The sequence below is a fragment of the Berghia stephanieae genome, chromosome 7 (assembly GCF_034508935.2).
Source record: "Berghia stephanieae isolate SIO BIC M18660-M18661 chromosome 7, UCSD_Bste_1.3, whole genome shotgun sequence".
Classification (NCBI taxonomy): Eukaryota; Metazoa; Mollusca; class Gastropoda; order Nudibranchia; family Aeolidiidae; genus Berghia; species Berghia stephanieae.
Genome location: NC_088366.1, coordinates 36,653,706 through 36,671,872, shown reverse-complemented (window position 1 = coordinate 36,671,872; position 18,167 = coordinate 36,653,706). Strand labels below are relative to the sequence as shown.

Sequence of the window (18,167 nt, the reverse complement as noted above, 5' to 3'; positions counted from 1 at the left end):
AAAGTACTTAGTTTGAGATCACCTAAAAGTCGTTTCCAGACACAAGCACATGTACCAACTAAGAGGAATACACTCAAATGTTTACCAATCATATAATGTTGTTTTGTTTTTAAGGGTTTTACGGCGCTTGCAACACATTAAGGTCATATCAGCGCCAGTAAAAAGGAAGAAAATGGGAAAGTAAAAAGTTATAGAATTACAATAAAGCATCAAGGAAAGGGAAGACAAAGGGGAATTGGTTCAAATAGGAAACAGACGTAGATTCCAAAAGCACTCTATCAAAGTACTTAGTTTGAGATTACCTAAAAGTCTCATCCAGACACAAGCACAAGTCCCGCTAAGAGGAACACACTCAAATGTTTTACAAATCATAAATATAATATAAAGAAGGCATAATACAGTGCATAACAGAGAGATGATTTACAATGAAAAAAATATCATCTCCCAAAACTAACTATACATTCGACTGTTTTCCTCTCAGCCAGGGCATCGGCCAGGACCAGGACAAACCAAGTAATCTCATTCCAAGACAAAGACAGAAAGCATGTGGAAAACAGATATAAGGGGATAGAAGACACACCAATCATATAATATAATATGCAAACTGAACATAATACAATGCATAACAGAGAGATGATTTACAAGGAAAAAAATACCATCTCCCAAAAGAATAACTATATATTCGACTGTTTCCTCCCAGCCAAGGAACTCCGGCAAGGATCAGGACAAAACTAAGTAATCTCATACCAAGACAATGACAGGAAACAATTGGAAAATGGGTATGGGGGGATAGAAGACACAGCATGTACCTCCCTGCCCACTATGGGAGGTCAGGATCCCCACCTAGTAATCTCATTCTAAGACAAAGGCAGAAAGCAAGTTGCAAAACAGATATAGGAGGATAGAAGACACAATATGTACCCCCCTGCCCACTATGGGAGTCACCTTAGGTTTGAATTTGCAGAGTAATGTATGTTAATGCTATTACTGCCTCCCTTTATTATGTACCATACTAAAATGTCAGTTACTCATCACAGTGACAGGGCATAAAAGGTCCCACTATAAGCCTAGTTTAGTTCTTATTAGGTATTGTATGTGTTGTATCATAATATTTTCTGCAATAAACTACTAACAAGGAACAATTACTTCAACTGGCTGAATATAATAGAGAGTTAAATGATTATTAAAACTGTTTAAAAATAAAGTGAATTTGGTTTTTTAAAATCTAATCACTGACAATAAGAGTAAAAAGAGAAGACTAAATCAAAAGGCATACCCTACTAACTGCATGCGAGTCAAATCAATTAAATCTTATAATGATTTTGATCTTGGGTTACTTGGAAATACCTTATCAGTTCAAATTGTTCTCTATCAAACTATACTCTGACAAAAGTAGATGTTGATCATTCGGACATGACATTTTCATGTCACTGAAGAAAAAAAAACAATTAAAATTTATTTAGTTCTTGGCATTTTTAAGACACTAGAGATTCTATTGGGCTCATTATAATGTAATCAAACATTAAATGATTTTAAAACTACTACTACTACTACTACTACTACTACTACTACTACTACTACTACTACTACTACACACACACACACACACACACTCAAACAATAAACAAATCATCTATACCTTGGCTTTTCTCAAAGACCTGATTATGGATTAATGACGAAATAAATTAACAGTATAAAAATAATTTGAACAGAAAAAATAAACAGTTGCTTTTCCTATACAAAATAAAACCCCAATAAAACAAAATCTGCCTAACACGTTTATGATGACAACTATTAATTAATTCACAATCCAGAACTCCAAAAAAAAAAAAAAAAAAAAAGCATATCTTATCACATTAAGAAATTATATTTCATTAAAACTACAATTTATACCAAAACAAACAACAAAAAAAGGAGGGGGGGGGGGGGGTTGAAAACCATAAGGCAGGATATATAGCCAATACAAAAATGTCTAGTAAATAAATTGACTAAGCATTATTGTAAGAAAATATCATCACTATAGTAAATGTTAAGAAAAAAAAATGTTGAATGCACTTGTATGGGTTTTCTTAAATCACAAGTTTTACAATCAAAGTTGATAAAATATGCATGGTATCAAATTGTCCATATCAAATCAAATAATATAATTTATTTTGGAATTTTTTCAATGATATAAACTATATTGCAAGAAAGGCTTAACCTCCTAAAGAGTCTTTGTCTTCCCTAAGATTCTAAAATTTGAATCTATGAATAAAGTACACAATCACATCAATTCAGTATTCTTTAGATAAATTTCACAACCATGTTGTATATATATATATATTTTAAAAGAAACAAACCTACCTTGTATAATTTATTTAATGACGTATTAACAGAAAATTTATTCAACAATAAAATAACATAAATGATAAATAAAATGATTTTTGGCAATTCTATTTTAAACCATAAGACCCATGAAAAAAAAATAGGAAAAAAAAATAGGAAAAAAAACGATCTCAAAGTCTATTCAATAAATTTGCCGAGATATTACAAACGCATGACATAATTTCTGTTTTAAATAAAACAAAACAAAAACAAAACCTAATATGTGATCAAGCAGATAATCTGTTGTGAAAAATGATTTCAAACTATACAACCTTCAAAATCGTTTAATGCACATTTGGTGTTGCAAATCATGGTTCACATAAACAGTTTCATATTGGAATGTAACCACCAACAATTTTGTTTCAATTTCAAGAGTTAGAAATCCATGTCCAACGATGACAAAACACATTCTTTTTCAATCATACTGAATGATATAATTTAATTCTTTAATTCAAATATTGATAAGATTATGAAAACCTCCAACATTTGACATCTTAAACTTGAGATTTTTAAAAGACTTTTTGACAAGCTATTATATCACTCTTTGAAATTAAATGTTCCCATAAAATACGAAGTGTCTCTTTTGTCATTGAAGGGCAAAGTTATTGTTACTTTCTTATCCATATCATTATTATCTTTTTTTCTCTCTTTGTTTTTATAATTACGGTCGAAGTTTTTTAAAGTTTGCTGTTTCCTTCATTTCTGATAATTTGACATTGTGATACCATTAAAAAGAAGCATTGCAGCATGCTTAGAGAATAATTTGAATCGTGGATCATAAGAGTATTAAGTCCAGTAGCGCGCAGGTCCAATATTGAGGACGAACATAACTGAGTCAGTGGGGCGACGGTCCAGTATTGAGGACGAGTTGGCTTTGACGCCGAGCGCGCCAGTCCATTATTGAGGACAAGATCAACCCGTTTATGAATGGAGTTGTTAACCTTTCTATATTTAGAAATGCAGTAAAAATTTAATTGATTCTGATTGGTCAATAATTTAGCTATGTCCTTCAACTTGTTGAAGGCAAGTTAGTGGCCTTTCAAGTCATAAACGAAGACAACAAAGAGCCCCCCCCCCCTCCCCCCCCACCCCCATGCCCCTACCACGCTGTTTTGCATGCTCTGGTCATCTGTTACATCTCAAACAAAGGACACAAAGAAATAATGTTACCCACGTGTGTGTGTTTGTAGAAAATTCCTTTATTACATGTGTGCATCTGTACGTGGGCTCTTGGTGTGTATATGCGTTGTGTTAGACGAAAACTAGGCTAATGTGTGTAGCAATAAGGTGTAAAGCCTTGCTCCCTCCCATTCCACCACTCAATTATTCGTAATAGAAAGATGACTGTTGCAGGTTTCATAAATTCTTACTAAGTTTGCTCTCTCAATAAATATCTTATTTCCCTTTAAGAAAATGTAAAGGTTGTACCATAAATTATTGCTATTAGCTCAAAAAAGTATATTTTCTGGGATGGGTGTAAATATTGAAAAACTGCTAGGCGAGCTGCCATTGTTTCAACTGATCAGCTGTAGCAACTAGGCACTGTCCAGTGTAACTTCCGGAATGCAAGGCCGCTTCACTTGAGTTAAGTCCAAGCTTGATATGATATAAAGTTTAAAGTTCAAAACCTAAAGTAGTTTAGGAATTGCGTTCATAAGTTTTGCTTTGGCTAACTTCTATCCAAATAAAAAACAGAATTCTGTTTTGTTTTTGTTTTTAAGGGTTTTACGGCGCTTGCAACACATTAAGGTCATATCAGCGCCAGTAAAAAGGACGAAAATGGGATAGTAAAAAGTTCTAAAATTACAATTAAAGCACAAAGAAAAGGTGAGACAAAGGGGAATTGGTTCAAATAGGAAACGGATGTAGATTCCAAGAGCACACTATCAAAGTGCTTAGTTTGAGATCACCTAAAAGTCTCATCCAGACACAAGCACAGGTCCCAACCAAGAGGAATACACTCAAATGTTTACAAATCAAATAATATAATATGTAAACTAAGCATAATACAATGCATAATAGAGAGATGATTTACAAGGAAAAAAATATCATCTCCCAAAATTCTAAATATACATTCGACTGTTTCCCTCCTAGTCAAGGAACTCCGGCCAGGGTCCGGACAAAACTAAGTAATATCATTCCAAGACAACGACAGGAAACAATTGGAAAACGGGTATGGGGGGATAGCATGTACCTCCCCGCCCACTATTGGAGGTCAGGATCCCCACCCAGAAACAGAATTCTATAAATTATGTATCCTTTGGTAAAATTGGAGGATATTTAATATTCGCTTCACTATCTTAATTAAATGACTACTTTGTTCCTGTTTGTGAACAGATTACTTATTTGATCATTTTTCACCACTGATGTATGAAATGAGTTGCATATATATAAATAATCATATCATCAAAATCTCTTGGTGGTATTATAAAAATAGAAGAGTTGTATTACGATTTTAAAAAAAAAAAAAATAGTTACCCTGGAAATAAAAGTTTTGAAAACGTTATCAAATCTCACAAAGTAAATACGTTAGATGTGGTCTTAACTGTGGTGGAAAGATTTTTTTTTTTTTGAAATTCAAAGTCACACATTATCCCAATAACTGGTCATGAGTATCACAATTCAAGGCTTTCATATCTTGATTTTAATAATAATAATAATAATAATAATAATAATAATAATAATAATAATAATAATAATAATAGTAATAATAATAATAATAATAATAATAATAACAATAATAATGTTAATCATTTATACTGTGCCTATTCCATATAAAAACAGCTCTAGGCATTTAAACACACACAATTGTTCACAGATATATATACCTTAAAACACGATAGTTCACACATGGACAAATATGATTGAAATCTATACAGGGTTGCCGATTCAGGAAAAAATAATAAAATGAACTGAGCTTTTATGGTGGAAAACTGACGACTGTGATCAAATGTCCATTTGTAATATAATATTATGAGAAATATAAACTTGACAAAATGTGATCGTCACAAATTTCATAATAATGCAGCTAGAATGGCTCATGTGGCGGGCTGAAATTATTAAGTAAAAGAGCAGAACATTGAAAATAAAATTTTGTAGATGATGTGAATTGTGTTAAAGAAAGAAAGACAAGACCTGCTGAGTGAATGCGTTTGCAAATGCTTCAGTCCCTCGATCAGTGACTGAGTAATTGTGATGAGGACACTGCCTACAAGACTCTTATATTAGTGTTGTGGCTTATTGTTTTTATATGTATTGTGTAATTTGTGAGTTTTGTTCACTACTTACAATCATCAAAAACCCTTTAAAAAATTGTCCCCATCATAATGTTGACTGTGTTAGGTACAACAAAGAGAGACAATCTGTAACAAACCTCTCTGAGCTTCATAAATATATAATTTTACAGAAAATCGGCAACACAGCTGATATTTAGTACTGCTCCATGTTTTTGTCTGGGTTGTAGTCAGGACTCTTTGAAGCTGTGTTAGCTGACTGATTTCTAGTACTTTTCCATTCACGGAATGTGAGAAATGCATCAGCTCCCAAGATAAACATGACAAAGAAACCGAATGCCTACAGAGAAAAACAGAGAGAAATAAAACATGATACAAATAAATAACAAAATGAAAAAAAGTAAAATATTTAAAAAATATTAAGTATTACCAATAATAAAAAATAAAAATACTACTACTACTACTACTCCTACTCCTACTACTACTACTACTACTACTACTACTACTACTACTACTACATATATAATAATAAATAATAATAATAATAATAATAATAATATAATTATTATTATTATTATTATATTATTATTATTATTATTATTATTATTATTATTATTATAATGACAATAATATTAATATTATAAAAAACAACAATAATAAAATTAAGAATATTGATAATGATAATAATAATTATAATAACAACAACAACAACAACAACATAATAATAATAATGATAATAATAATAATAATAATAATAATAATAAATAATAATAATAATAATAATAATAATAATAATAATAATAATATAATAATAATAATAATAATAATAATATCATCATCATCATCATCATCATCATCATCATCATCATCATCATCATCATCATCATCATCATCATCATCATCATCATCATTATCAACCACCATCATCATAAAAAGAAATGACAGGTAAAAATGTGACAAAAACATGAGTATAAATACACCACTCACAAAAAAAAAAAACCCAAAAACCTAACTTAATAAATAGATTTTAGACTGTCATAAAACACATAGAGAAATATTTTTTTTAAACGCTCTGGTATTGTAAAGATAAATTCGAAATATAAAATAACAGGTTTTAAAATATACAATTACTTTTTTGTGTACGAATGATAGGCTCAAGGTATATTATCGTTTTAAATCCTTTTTGATACTACATATACTTACAGCCCCAGCTCTGTTACTGTCCTTGCCACAGTCTTGGGCTGCCAGGCAGATGTTGGCAATGAGATACAACACAATGATCACGACTGTGCCAATCAGATACTGGAAGTATGAATGACACAAGCTTGTAACCAAAATCATCTCTAGGAGTTGTATAGATACCAAATCAAACATGCCTGCCCGTGTCAGTAAAGTAATTAGATCCTGCAATTTTTATCTTAGATCTATTGATGCTACTACAAAGCTTCTCGATATTAATAACACTAAACTTCTTCTTGTCTCTATGATTTTCGACATCTTGATTATTGTAATAGTTTGCTCTATGATTGTGATAACATTGTCATTAATCGACTCCAAAAGATACAGAATAAGGCAGCTTGACTAGTAAGCGTGAGCATATTACCCCCATTTTGGAGGACTGACACTGGCTACCTGTAAAGTTTAGAATTCAATTTAAAATACCCACATTTTTAATTACTTAAACAATTCTGCTCCTGTTTCCCTTCAAGAACTTATCTACCATGATGAACCCAGTTGAAATTTAAGATCTACTAATATAAAGTAGTTTTCGACTATTGATGATGTAATTATAAATTAGGAATGAATGTTGCATCATTCAATGTTCATGGTATCTCTTCAAAATTTAAGAAAAACAACCTGATTAAGAACATATTTACCTACAAATTAGACATAGTAAGCATACAAGAGACCAAAAACAAGAACAATGATGAAATAATACGAGGATGCCGTCTCATTATATTTGAACACGAAAATATCCAGGGAGAGCTCAGTTTTCTAATATCAAACCGACTAACACCTTATTTAGAATCATATTGGTCTATAAATGAATGAATATCTCTTTTGAGCTTTAAAACCATTCCATGCTTTCTCAACAACAATCCTAGACTTATAATCAACACCCACCAACCTACTTTGGAGAAATCAAAAAAAGATTCAACAGTAAGAGATACAATGAAATTGAAATGATAATACGAGTCCATGTATATGACAATCATGGGCGATTTCAAAGCTAAAATAGGAACAAGGAAAGACAACTACGAAACATGCCTTGGTGCTTATTCCAAAGTACTGCATGATTAAAATGGCCAGTATCATATTGATTTCTGCTGCGAACATAAATTATTCATATGCGACCCCCGCCTCGTAACGGTAATAAGTCTGGATTTTTAATTTGTTTCTTTTTTGTTTGTAACCAATCAAAGTTTATTTTATGCCTAAAAATTTGATACCAAATTTATAAAATTCTGATTATTAATTGCTGAGATATGACCAATTGAAGTAGGGAGAGTGTAAAAAACCCAAGTTTTGAGAAAATCGACTTTGAAGTTGAGGCACCTCTTTCATGCATAGTTGAATCAGTGAGTAACTAAAAGGTAACTCCTTGGATACGGCCATTGAAAATTTAATGAGAGAACTATACTTTAGCATGAGCTTAGAACATACATTAATGATATGTACACAAATTTTTGCAATAATCCAATTGTTACTTTTATAGTTATTTAAGATTATGTAAGATGCTCTTAAATTAATAAAAACACCAATAAATGCCTGCAACTTTTTTTTCACTTGTTGACGGGTTTTTGACATTTAATTAAACAATCAATGAAATAAGAATTTTTAATGTGACATTTTTGTCTTATTTATTAGAGGAAATACGATTTCAAAATGTCAAAAGTTAAAGAACAGCTATTATTTTCACTACAGTTTTTAAACAATATGAAGCCAGGTGGACAGAGAGAGTAATATCAAGAAAGGTTGAAAGAGGAAGGAAACGAAACGTGCACGCACACACAAACACACGAGAGAGAGAGAGAGAGAGAGAGAGAGAGAGAGAGAGAGAGAGAGAGAGAGTGAGAGAGAGAGAAGGGGGGGGGGGGGCTTGTGCATTAAAAAGGGCTGGAGGGAAAAAGATAAAGATTGAAGCCTTTATAACTCTGTGTGTGTGTGTGTGTGTGTGTGTGTGTGTGTGTGTGTGTGTGTGTTTGTATGTGTGAAAGAAAGACGTGGGGGGGGAGAAAGAGAGAGTGATTGAGGTAGATATAAAGAAAGGGGAGGAGGGGAGGCGGAGCAAAGAATTGGTAGGGATAGTTATAGAAAGACCTTTGTTTTATAAGAAGTCAAAGTCAATCAATTGGAAACATATTGACCAATGAGATTGCATTTGAAACAAATTGGACTGGTCAAATCATTTCTTGCACTGTTTCCATTTTGAGTCAGATGACAGCTTGAGGAGGGTGGGGCTATTTTGTAATGAACAGCATGAAATCATGTAATTGAATCTTCTTCTTTGAGCTGCATCCTCCAGTTAATCAGGACATGTCACTAGTTATCATCACCCCTTGTGGTCAATTGTCAGCTATTTAATTCTTTCCCCCCTTTTCTTTGCGTTTGCACACATTGTGGATTGTTTACCCACTGACCCCACCCCCCTCCATAATTTGATGAAAACATGATAAAATCTCTCTCTCTCTCTCTCTCTCTCTCTCTCTGTCTCTCTCTCTCTCTCTCTCTCTCTCTCTCTCTCTCTCTCTCTCTCTCTCTCTCTCTGTGCCTGTCTCTCTGTCAGTTTATCTATCCATACATTTATCTTTTTCATTTTTTGTTAGTTACACAAAGTTTCCATCGGCAGTTCATTAATTTTTGAAGATTTGTTTACTTTTCAGCTTTTAAAATTTAAAGACGTTTATCTTAGGCAATCACTATAAGTGGAAGAAACTGTTGTTCCTAACAAAGTGATTTAAGGGGGCAGTGTGGCTCAGCAGTACAGTCTTTGCTTAGTACCCAAAATGTACAGAGTTCGACTACCCGCCTCACTGTGTGACCTTGAGCAAGTCACCTCGCCCTAGCTCACTTTGCGGTGATGCACTGCGGCTGATGCCTGGGTTATTCCCTTGGGATAGACTCTTAAAGACAAATCTCCCCTTGGGGACGAATAAAGGGAATGTTATTTTTATTATATTATTATTAAATAATGTAAATACTTAGCTAGTGCTAAAATGTCATTAATAAAGAAAGATAGCTACTTCACCTCAAACATTAACCAATGCAGCTAGACAAAGAGATAAGAACATGTGGTGTGTATCAAAATGTGCAAACACACACACGCAAGCATGCACACATTGACACACAGAGCACTGGTAGCATGCCAACATTTCATGACCACACAGAGCCTGGGCATCTTATTGGCCGACAGGCGCATGTGATCAGCTTTGACTGATCAGAATCCCTTATTTGTAAGAATGTTAGGGAAAATGATAGTCTAGTTGACAGTTTTTAAAGTTCATTATTGGTTGAACTATGTAACTGCCGATTCAGCCATGCATTTTCTGAGATAGGTAAAAACATGCCCTTTGTTCTGATATTTTATATGCTATTGGTGGAGGAAAGGACTCAGTATTATTAAGCTTTGGAAAGGGTGACTATCTGAGTGAAAGTCAACTCTCGTTTTGAATGCGTCACTGATAATTGCATTTTAAAACTTGAAATTATACAACTTATCGCAAATATTATTATGTTTTTATGTAGGAAAATGATTGTAGTTTCTGAAATTACCAAAAACTGAAATATGATTATTTTGACCATTTCCACTTTAAAAACCCAGAATGGAAAAATATGAGGAAGAATTTACCATACTTGGAATAGATATGAGTTCAGCTTTCGACACCATATGTAGAAACAAGTTTTTATCAATCATTGACTCATTTTTGGAAAAATATCACCTGAAGCTCATAAGATACCTGTTATCAAATACAACATCACAATTTGAATCCGGCAGAGAATTAACAACAATATCAACCTCAATTGGATCCCCTTAAGGAGACAGCTGAAGTCCAATTTTATTCACGATATACCTCGAATCAGCCATGAAAGAACTAAGACCAAAATTACCACCAATAAAGAAGATTACATGTGAATTGATATACACAGATGATGCAGACCTAATCTTTGAATCAGAGCATGAAGCAAAAATATACACGCCAATAATATCAACTACTCTAGAAGCATGGAATCTAAAAGTGAATCAATCCAAAACAGAATATACAAAAATCAACAGAAATTGAAATGAATGGAAAGTGTACATAAATTAGGTACTTTGATCAACGAAAATGAAGACATCAGAAAACAAAAGCAGCTGCCCACTAATGCATTCAACCAACTCCAAAATATATGGAATAGAAATAACATAATAAGTGAGAATAAACAAATTCAGATTTACAAGGCACTGATTACTCTGATATTGACATATAATTGTGGAACCTGGGGCCTCACAAAAAAAGAACTTAGAAAGTTTCGATTCATACCACAGCAAATAATTGAATCGCGTAATCGGAATCTATTGGCCAGAGACAACAGGGTTCAACAGTCGTGGCATCACTTCCCTCGTAATGACGCATAGTAACTTAGTAACTGGGCGGACGCCCTTAAGAAATACTTCTCCGATGAGCATTAAAGTGTATCCAGAGGAGAAAAACATTATAAATCTGATCATGTTTTGACTTTTATACATTCTAATCAAACAAGGTTGACATGATATTGAAAAAGTTAAAGCCAGCATGAAGAATAAAAAGTACTGATTGTCTTTGTTTAGAACCAAGCTGCTCGTTGCTGGGTGGACGTGACATCAGACTCTTGAATCCTATTACAAATACTGATCTCTATGAAAGAACAAGAGTCTAACGCCTGAGTACAATAATAAAGGAACAGCGATAGAGGCTATTTGGTCACATCTTACCTCAAGAAGATAACATCCCAGCCCAAACTACAATGACAGAATATTTCCTTCATGGCAACAAATATGTAGGGAGACCAATAGTAACTACCGTGAACAAGGATCTCTCTACATATAACAGATTTCTAGATTCAGATGAGGCCGAATTAATCCCTGAAGAACTAAGAAAAACTGCAGTGCCTGCTGTACTAAATTGACAACAAGATCTTGACAGCCTCAAAACTCTGGCCCAGGACCGTGACCCATGGAAACAATTAACATGGATGGATGGAGAGAGCAACTATACTCATTGAGGCTTTAAAAAATCTGTGACTGAATCACACAATTCTCAGCAAGCGTCATTCACACTGCGATGCTTACTACTTACTTATTTACTTAATATAAATCTGCTAAGGGAGACCTAACATCACCAGTTTTTAATACAAAATCCTTTGACCACCATGCCCCCATGGGCAATTGTGAAACTCCATCAGCATTGAAACCAAAAAAGAAAGCGATTAAAAACTGTACTCTTTTGAAGAGAATATGCCTTAGAAAACTAGTATGTATGTTATTATATATATATATATATATATATATATATATATATATATATATATATATAATATCAATGTGATTTTTAACTTGTCAGTTTTATATGAACCGTGTAATAATAGACAGTATGATGTGTTAATATAAAGCACCAGTGAGCAATTTGATTGGATCTAGGCACTACTATCAAATCTATTAAAAATAGTAGTTTTATTAATTGTTAACCATTGACCACTTTTTACACCAATTTTGAGCCAAGAATTTAAAAAGACAAATATTGACAAAATAATAAAAGTAATCATAATATTAATATTCAGATATGGCTTTGGTAATATGCATCTTAAAGCAGTTATCAAATGAAGTAACAAAACATAAAAACATAAATAAAACTTACTCCAAATTTCCATGGCACAATTTTGAAGACCATCCTGGTGTACAATGTGACAGCAAAGAACAGCCACATGATGATGAGAGTCAGAAAGGTTGAGATTGACATAAACTCAAAGTAATTGTATGTGGAGGCATAGTCGTCATCACAGCCCTCTGAACGTCCTGACGCAACACAGATAAAGGCGATCAGTGACAATAACTGTGCAGAAGAGATGGTGGTAAAATAGGAACAAATATATTATGTGAAAAAATACTTTTGTACAGGTTGAAAATTGATTTATATCATTGTAGTGATTTTGTTTATATTGTGTGTCTTGTACATCTAATGTTTTTCTCTTTTTGTTATAGATGCGTGCTTGTGTTAAAAGTTGATTACAGCTTTAGAAAGAATGTTCAAAGTAAAACCTTCTTGGTCTCTTTTGTGATCCAAATTTACTGCAATCATATTTAAATTATGGTTTTTAAAATTATTGTCACTTCTTTGTATTCGTTTTTCCCCCAACTTCAACTTCTATAAAGCGTGCAGTATCTCAAATGTTACAACTACTTACTAATTTGAAACCATGTTTTCAATTACATAAAAGCATGACAATACATAAAGATTCCATTGGAGATTCATCTTTGTATGTTTGTGATTTCATTTAGATAGAAAAATCATGATGCATGTATTAAAATCATGAATGATTGAATACATGAACATAGAGATTTAAAGGTTATACCTTTTGGTTGGAAGATGGATCAGGAGGAAGACTGATAAAAAATAAATGATAAAATACTGTATATGTCCTAATAAACACAGTATGTCCAAGGGGTGTATGTGCATTTATCAGGCACTCATACATGTTGGTTTTTATATAAACGCAATTACATTATGCATTGTTTCCCACATCTTTTATTATCATTTTCATTAATGTGGCAATAATTCTAAAACGTTGCATATTAAACATCACTTTGATAAAAAAAATCCAATAAAATTATTATTATTTTCAACTGTCAACCATCATTCCCGTTATAATCACACGATGTACAGCTGATCAGGAACAATGATGTGGTGCACAGTAATCTTACACGTTTTATTTTCGTTTTTCTGGCTTTTTTTTTCAAAACTTTAAAATAATCACATAAAAAAGGGTAGTTGGAAATATGAAGGGGTGTGTCTTAATAATAAACGCACACCACCCCTTCAAATTTCCAACCATCTTTGTTTTTGTGTTTATTAGATAGGGCATTTACACTATTGCAGGTACAGTGTTTTTCAAATTAATAAAAAATAAATAATTTTACCAGTCTTTTGAAAAACTATCTCTTTCCCTAGCACTTTTAGTAAGGGACAGCAGATGAGAAATAATAGAAGACCTTGCCTCAACGTCATCGTGCAAAACATAAATATAAAATAATAAAAATTCTGAAAAAACTCAGGAGCTTTATACATACAGCAGCTGTGACTCTGAGAATGCTGACAACAGACTTGACAAAATCTTGATCGATTGGAATTTTCCAGAGGTAGATAATATTTTTTCTCTCCTCAGTTGACTCTTGATTGCTTGTTTCGAGATCTGACATGATGATGATGACTGGAAGTTGAAAAGGTACTTTGTCCAAAAGTTGTATGCAACGTGTTAATGTCAGAGGTGACTACAACTAGGAAATGACTGCCAAAACAAACTGATCAATCTCTGGCTATTTTTAATTCTAAAAAAAAGAGAAGTAATAATAAAATAAGTTGTAAAAAAATATTCGAAAATATGTAAATTTATAAATCACAGTGCTACAATCTTGACGCGATCAATACACTTTACAATGCTTCATTTCCCCCATACAGGAAATCAAATTAACATTTCACACAGCACAAGTCACACACGTGTTAATCATACTTTTATGGTAACACTCTATCTTTTAATAGCTATTACTTTTTAGAGCCAAGTACTCTTTTATACCAATGTCAAGTGAAAAGCTGTAAATTTTTCAAACACAAATAGATGAAACTCAATTCCAGGAATGATCTTTGCAGGATGGAGACAGGTAAAAATATAACTGGAAAGAAAATAGTTCTCCATTCAACTGTCATTTGGTAGATTTGGTAGGAGTGGCAAAATGTTATTAGCCAGGTCTCAATATGTTCTAAAATATGCTTACATGGCATTCTTTGCTGAAATTTCTGAGTCTTAATTTCTATAAATATCAGACAAAGCAAAGTACCTCAGGCTATAAACTACATCCCTAATGATGAATGATTTAATTTGAGCCCAGATATAAATTCAATGGACCACAACTTCTATGATACATGATCCATTGAAGAGTAGAAATCTGCGGGAATATTTTCACAGAGGGAGATCTAAAAGAGAAAATACAGGAACCATGGATGAAAATAACCTTTGCCTTTATTTGTAATTGAATTCAATCCTGGAGAAAAAAAACAACAACTAAACATATAAAAACCCTTTAAAAATTGTGCATAGCGATTAAACATGATGGATAATCCAAAGGTTATATAAAAATCTATGAAAATTATATATCAACTTTGATTTACAATGTTCTTGTCAGTTGTATTGTTCATTGTAGGATAATCAGTACGAGTAGGCCTACTCTGTTATGCCTTCTCTGTCAAGCGAAATTAATGTCACTCAGTTCTTTATTATGAATTATGAGTGGTTCTCACTAAATGATATTAATCAGACTACTATAATAAACTTTAAAGGTTACACATTGTATTGTGTGTTGGTATGTTATATCCAGCTGGTGGATGTTTTGATTTTTTTTAGGGTTTTATTTGTACCTAAACGCAAAGCATCATTACCTAATCCTTCTGGTGTATAAGGAATCGTAGTGTTTTTATGCACCTCCGTCGACGGTGTATCTTAACGGACCGTTTTTATACACCTCCGTCACGTATGCGCAACCCACCAATTTCATCAGCGAAATTGTGTATCTGTATTTGGACACGGCGAAAGTTATATTGTGACATCTGTAGGATGTTTTTGTTAATAAATTTATATAAAAATAATAATAATTTAAAAAATAGAAATATAAAACCAGAAAATAGAAGTTGTATTGAAGGAAAAATAATGTTTTAGAAAGACCTTATTAAATCTGATGAACAGTCAGGTGGCTCCGTAGCCCAGTGGACAAGCTGTCAGACTCTAACCTTGAAAGTACTGGGTTCAATTCCCATTGTAGACATATTTTTTTTAACAAGTTTACTTTATTGAGAAAGACATCATTTTTGTTTGTTTTTTTTTTCTTTCTTTTTTGTTTGTTTTTGTTTTTTTTCAAAAACTTTTTATCATGTTTTTAAAAAACTTCGATTTTAATTTTATAAAATTATTTATTTATTTGAGATCAGTATTTGTGTGCCATGTTTCTTTTTACTTTTGATTTTTAAAATTATTGTTATTATTCTTTAATTTATTACATAGGCAATCACTAAGCAGCGTGCTAAACTACAATCTAAAACTATTTAAACCTCATGGACGTTTGCAGATAGAAACATTTTCATTAATTTACCATCACCGCCAACGGAGGTGCATAAAAACGGTGCGTTTTTTTTTTTGTACACCTCCAATGGGGGTGCATAAAAATGGTGCGTTTGGTACACTGTTGTAGGGAAAACCCAGGTGTGTATTCAATACACTGGAGTAAGGAATACACAGTTCCTATTATCATTATTGGTCAGATTCAGCGTGGGTTACGCAACTGGATGCGTGGGTTGACGGAGGCAGGAAGCAATAACAAACCCACATGGTTGCCATTACCTCCACCATCATTCTCGCTCACGGTTTGTGGAAAGCACTTCATTACAGGCACGTAATAGTGAATCTAGTTTTTGTTTTGAACATTTCTATTATTATTCTTTGTAAATTGACCCATATTAAAAGAAACATACAAACAAAAAAGGCATGACCAGTCACTAACAATGCCGTGTAGTGTGTAGACAGTAACACAGTACGGTGAACATGACTGACACTGACATTGGGGTCGGAATGTCGGAACCCATGAGTCGTTCGCAACTCTGCCTCACGTATTCATTTAATCAGTCAATTTAATTTTTATTAAGCTTGCGTAAAACATACAAACAAAAAAGACATGACCAGTCACTAACAATGCAGTGTAGTGTGTAGACAGTAACACGGTACGGTGAACATGAATGACACTGGGATCGGAATGTCGGAACCCAGTAGTCGTTCGCAACTCAGCCTCGCGTACTCATTTAATCAGTCAATTTAATTTTCATTTAGCTTGCCTTTTCTTCAAGTTTATGTTATATTCACCTTTTCTATTTAAAAAGGGTAATCCAAACAGACCATAAACGATTTTATAATAAGCCGACTTCAACTTCCATCACACACGAACTTATTTTGGGTGTTTTTTTTTTTAACCAAACCGTTTGACTCAAATTAAAGCTTCGGCATTGGATAAGGAGCGAGGTCCCTGTTGCCATCTTGCTTAGTTTATACAGAGACTGGGTTGCCACCTTGGCTGTTCTTGATAAATAGTAAAATAGTACAACCTTGTGCAATATGAGAGAGAGAGAGAGAGAAATTGTGAACAAAAAACGACTCTCTCTCTCATCCTCTCTCTCTCTCTCTCTCTCTCTCTCTCTCTCTCTCTCTCTCTCTCTCTCTCTCTCTCTCTCTCTCTCTCTCTCTCTCTCTCTCTTCCTATTTCATCTGTCACACTGTTTGACAATCTTCATCACCTGGCTCACTTGTACTTGTAATATCGGGTGTGAGGTAAAATTTTGAACAATTATTATTATTTATAAAATGCAGAATCTTTTCTAATAAACGGATAAAATAGAGATTAATTCTAATCGAACAGTGGAACACAAAGGCAGAATTTGCGAACAATCTAACACATAAGTGTCATGGTCTTATTTATAAAATGCAGAAACTGTGCAAATAAACGGATAGACTAGATGTTATTTCGATTCGAAAAGTGGAACACAATAGGAAAATTTGCGAATACCCAGTCCAGACATAAGCGTTATGGTCTTATTTATAAAGTGCAGAATCTTTGCAAATAAACGGATAAAATAGAGATTAATTCGATTCGAAAAGTGGAACACATAAGCAGAATTTGCGAATGCCCGGTCCAGACATAAGCGTTATGGTCTTATTTATAAAGTGCAGAATCTTTGCAAATAAACGGATAAAATAGAGATTAATTCGATTCGAAAAGTGGAACACATAAGCAGAATTTGCGAATGCCCGGTCCAGACATAAGCGTTATGGTCTTATTTATAAAGTGCAGAAACTTTGCAAATAAACGGATAGACTAGATGTTATTTCGATTCGAAAAGTGGAACACAATAGGAAAATTGGCGAATACCCAGTCCAGACATAAGTGTTATGGTCTTATTTATAAAGTGCAGAATCTTTTCAAATAAACGGATAAAATAGAGATTAATTCTAATCGAACAGTGGAACACAAAGGCAGAATTTGCGAACAATCTAACACATAAGTGTCGTGGTCTTATTTATAAAATGCAGAAACTTTGCAAATAAACGGATAAAATAGAGATTAATTCGATTCGAAAAGTGGAACACATAAGCAGAATTTGCGAATGCCCGGTCCAGACATAAGCGTTATGGTCTTATTTATAAAGTGCAGAAACTTTGCAAATAAACGGATAGACTAGATGTTATTTCGATTCGAAAAGTGGAACACAATAGGAAAATTTGCGAATACCCAGTCCAGAC

The 18,167-nt window shown here is 33.1% G+C and overlaps 1 protein-coding gene across 3 annotated transcripts in view; it reads right to left on the bottom strand.

Moving 5' to 3' along the window:
- Window positions 1-553: 553 nt before the first annotated feature.
- LOC144977170 (CKLF-like MARVEL transmembrane domain-containing protein 4) overlaps window positions 554-18,167 on the bottom strand; it is a 19,938-nt gene continuing 2,324 nt past the window's right edge. For 2 of the 3 annotated variants that reach the window (XM_078922048.1, XM_078922049.1), the window contains exons 2-5: window positions 13,903-14,160; window positions 12,473-12,667; window positions 6,801-6,899; window positions 554-5,937 (exon numbers count right to left, since the gene is read on the bottom strand). In XM_078922048.1, the coding sequence (XP_078778174.1) occupies window positions 5,794-5,937; window positions 6,801-6,899; window positions 12,473-12,667; window positions 13,903-14,031 (567 nt within the window). In that variant the 5' untranslated portion in view covers window positions 14,032-14,160 and the 3' untranslated portion in view covers window positions 554-5,793. The remainder of the gene's footprint in view (window positions 5,938-6,800; window positions 6,900-12,472; window positions 12,668-13,902; window positions 14,161-18,167) is intronic. The other variant, XM_078922050.1, reaches the window with a different exon arrangement.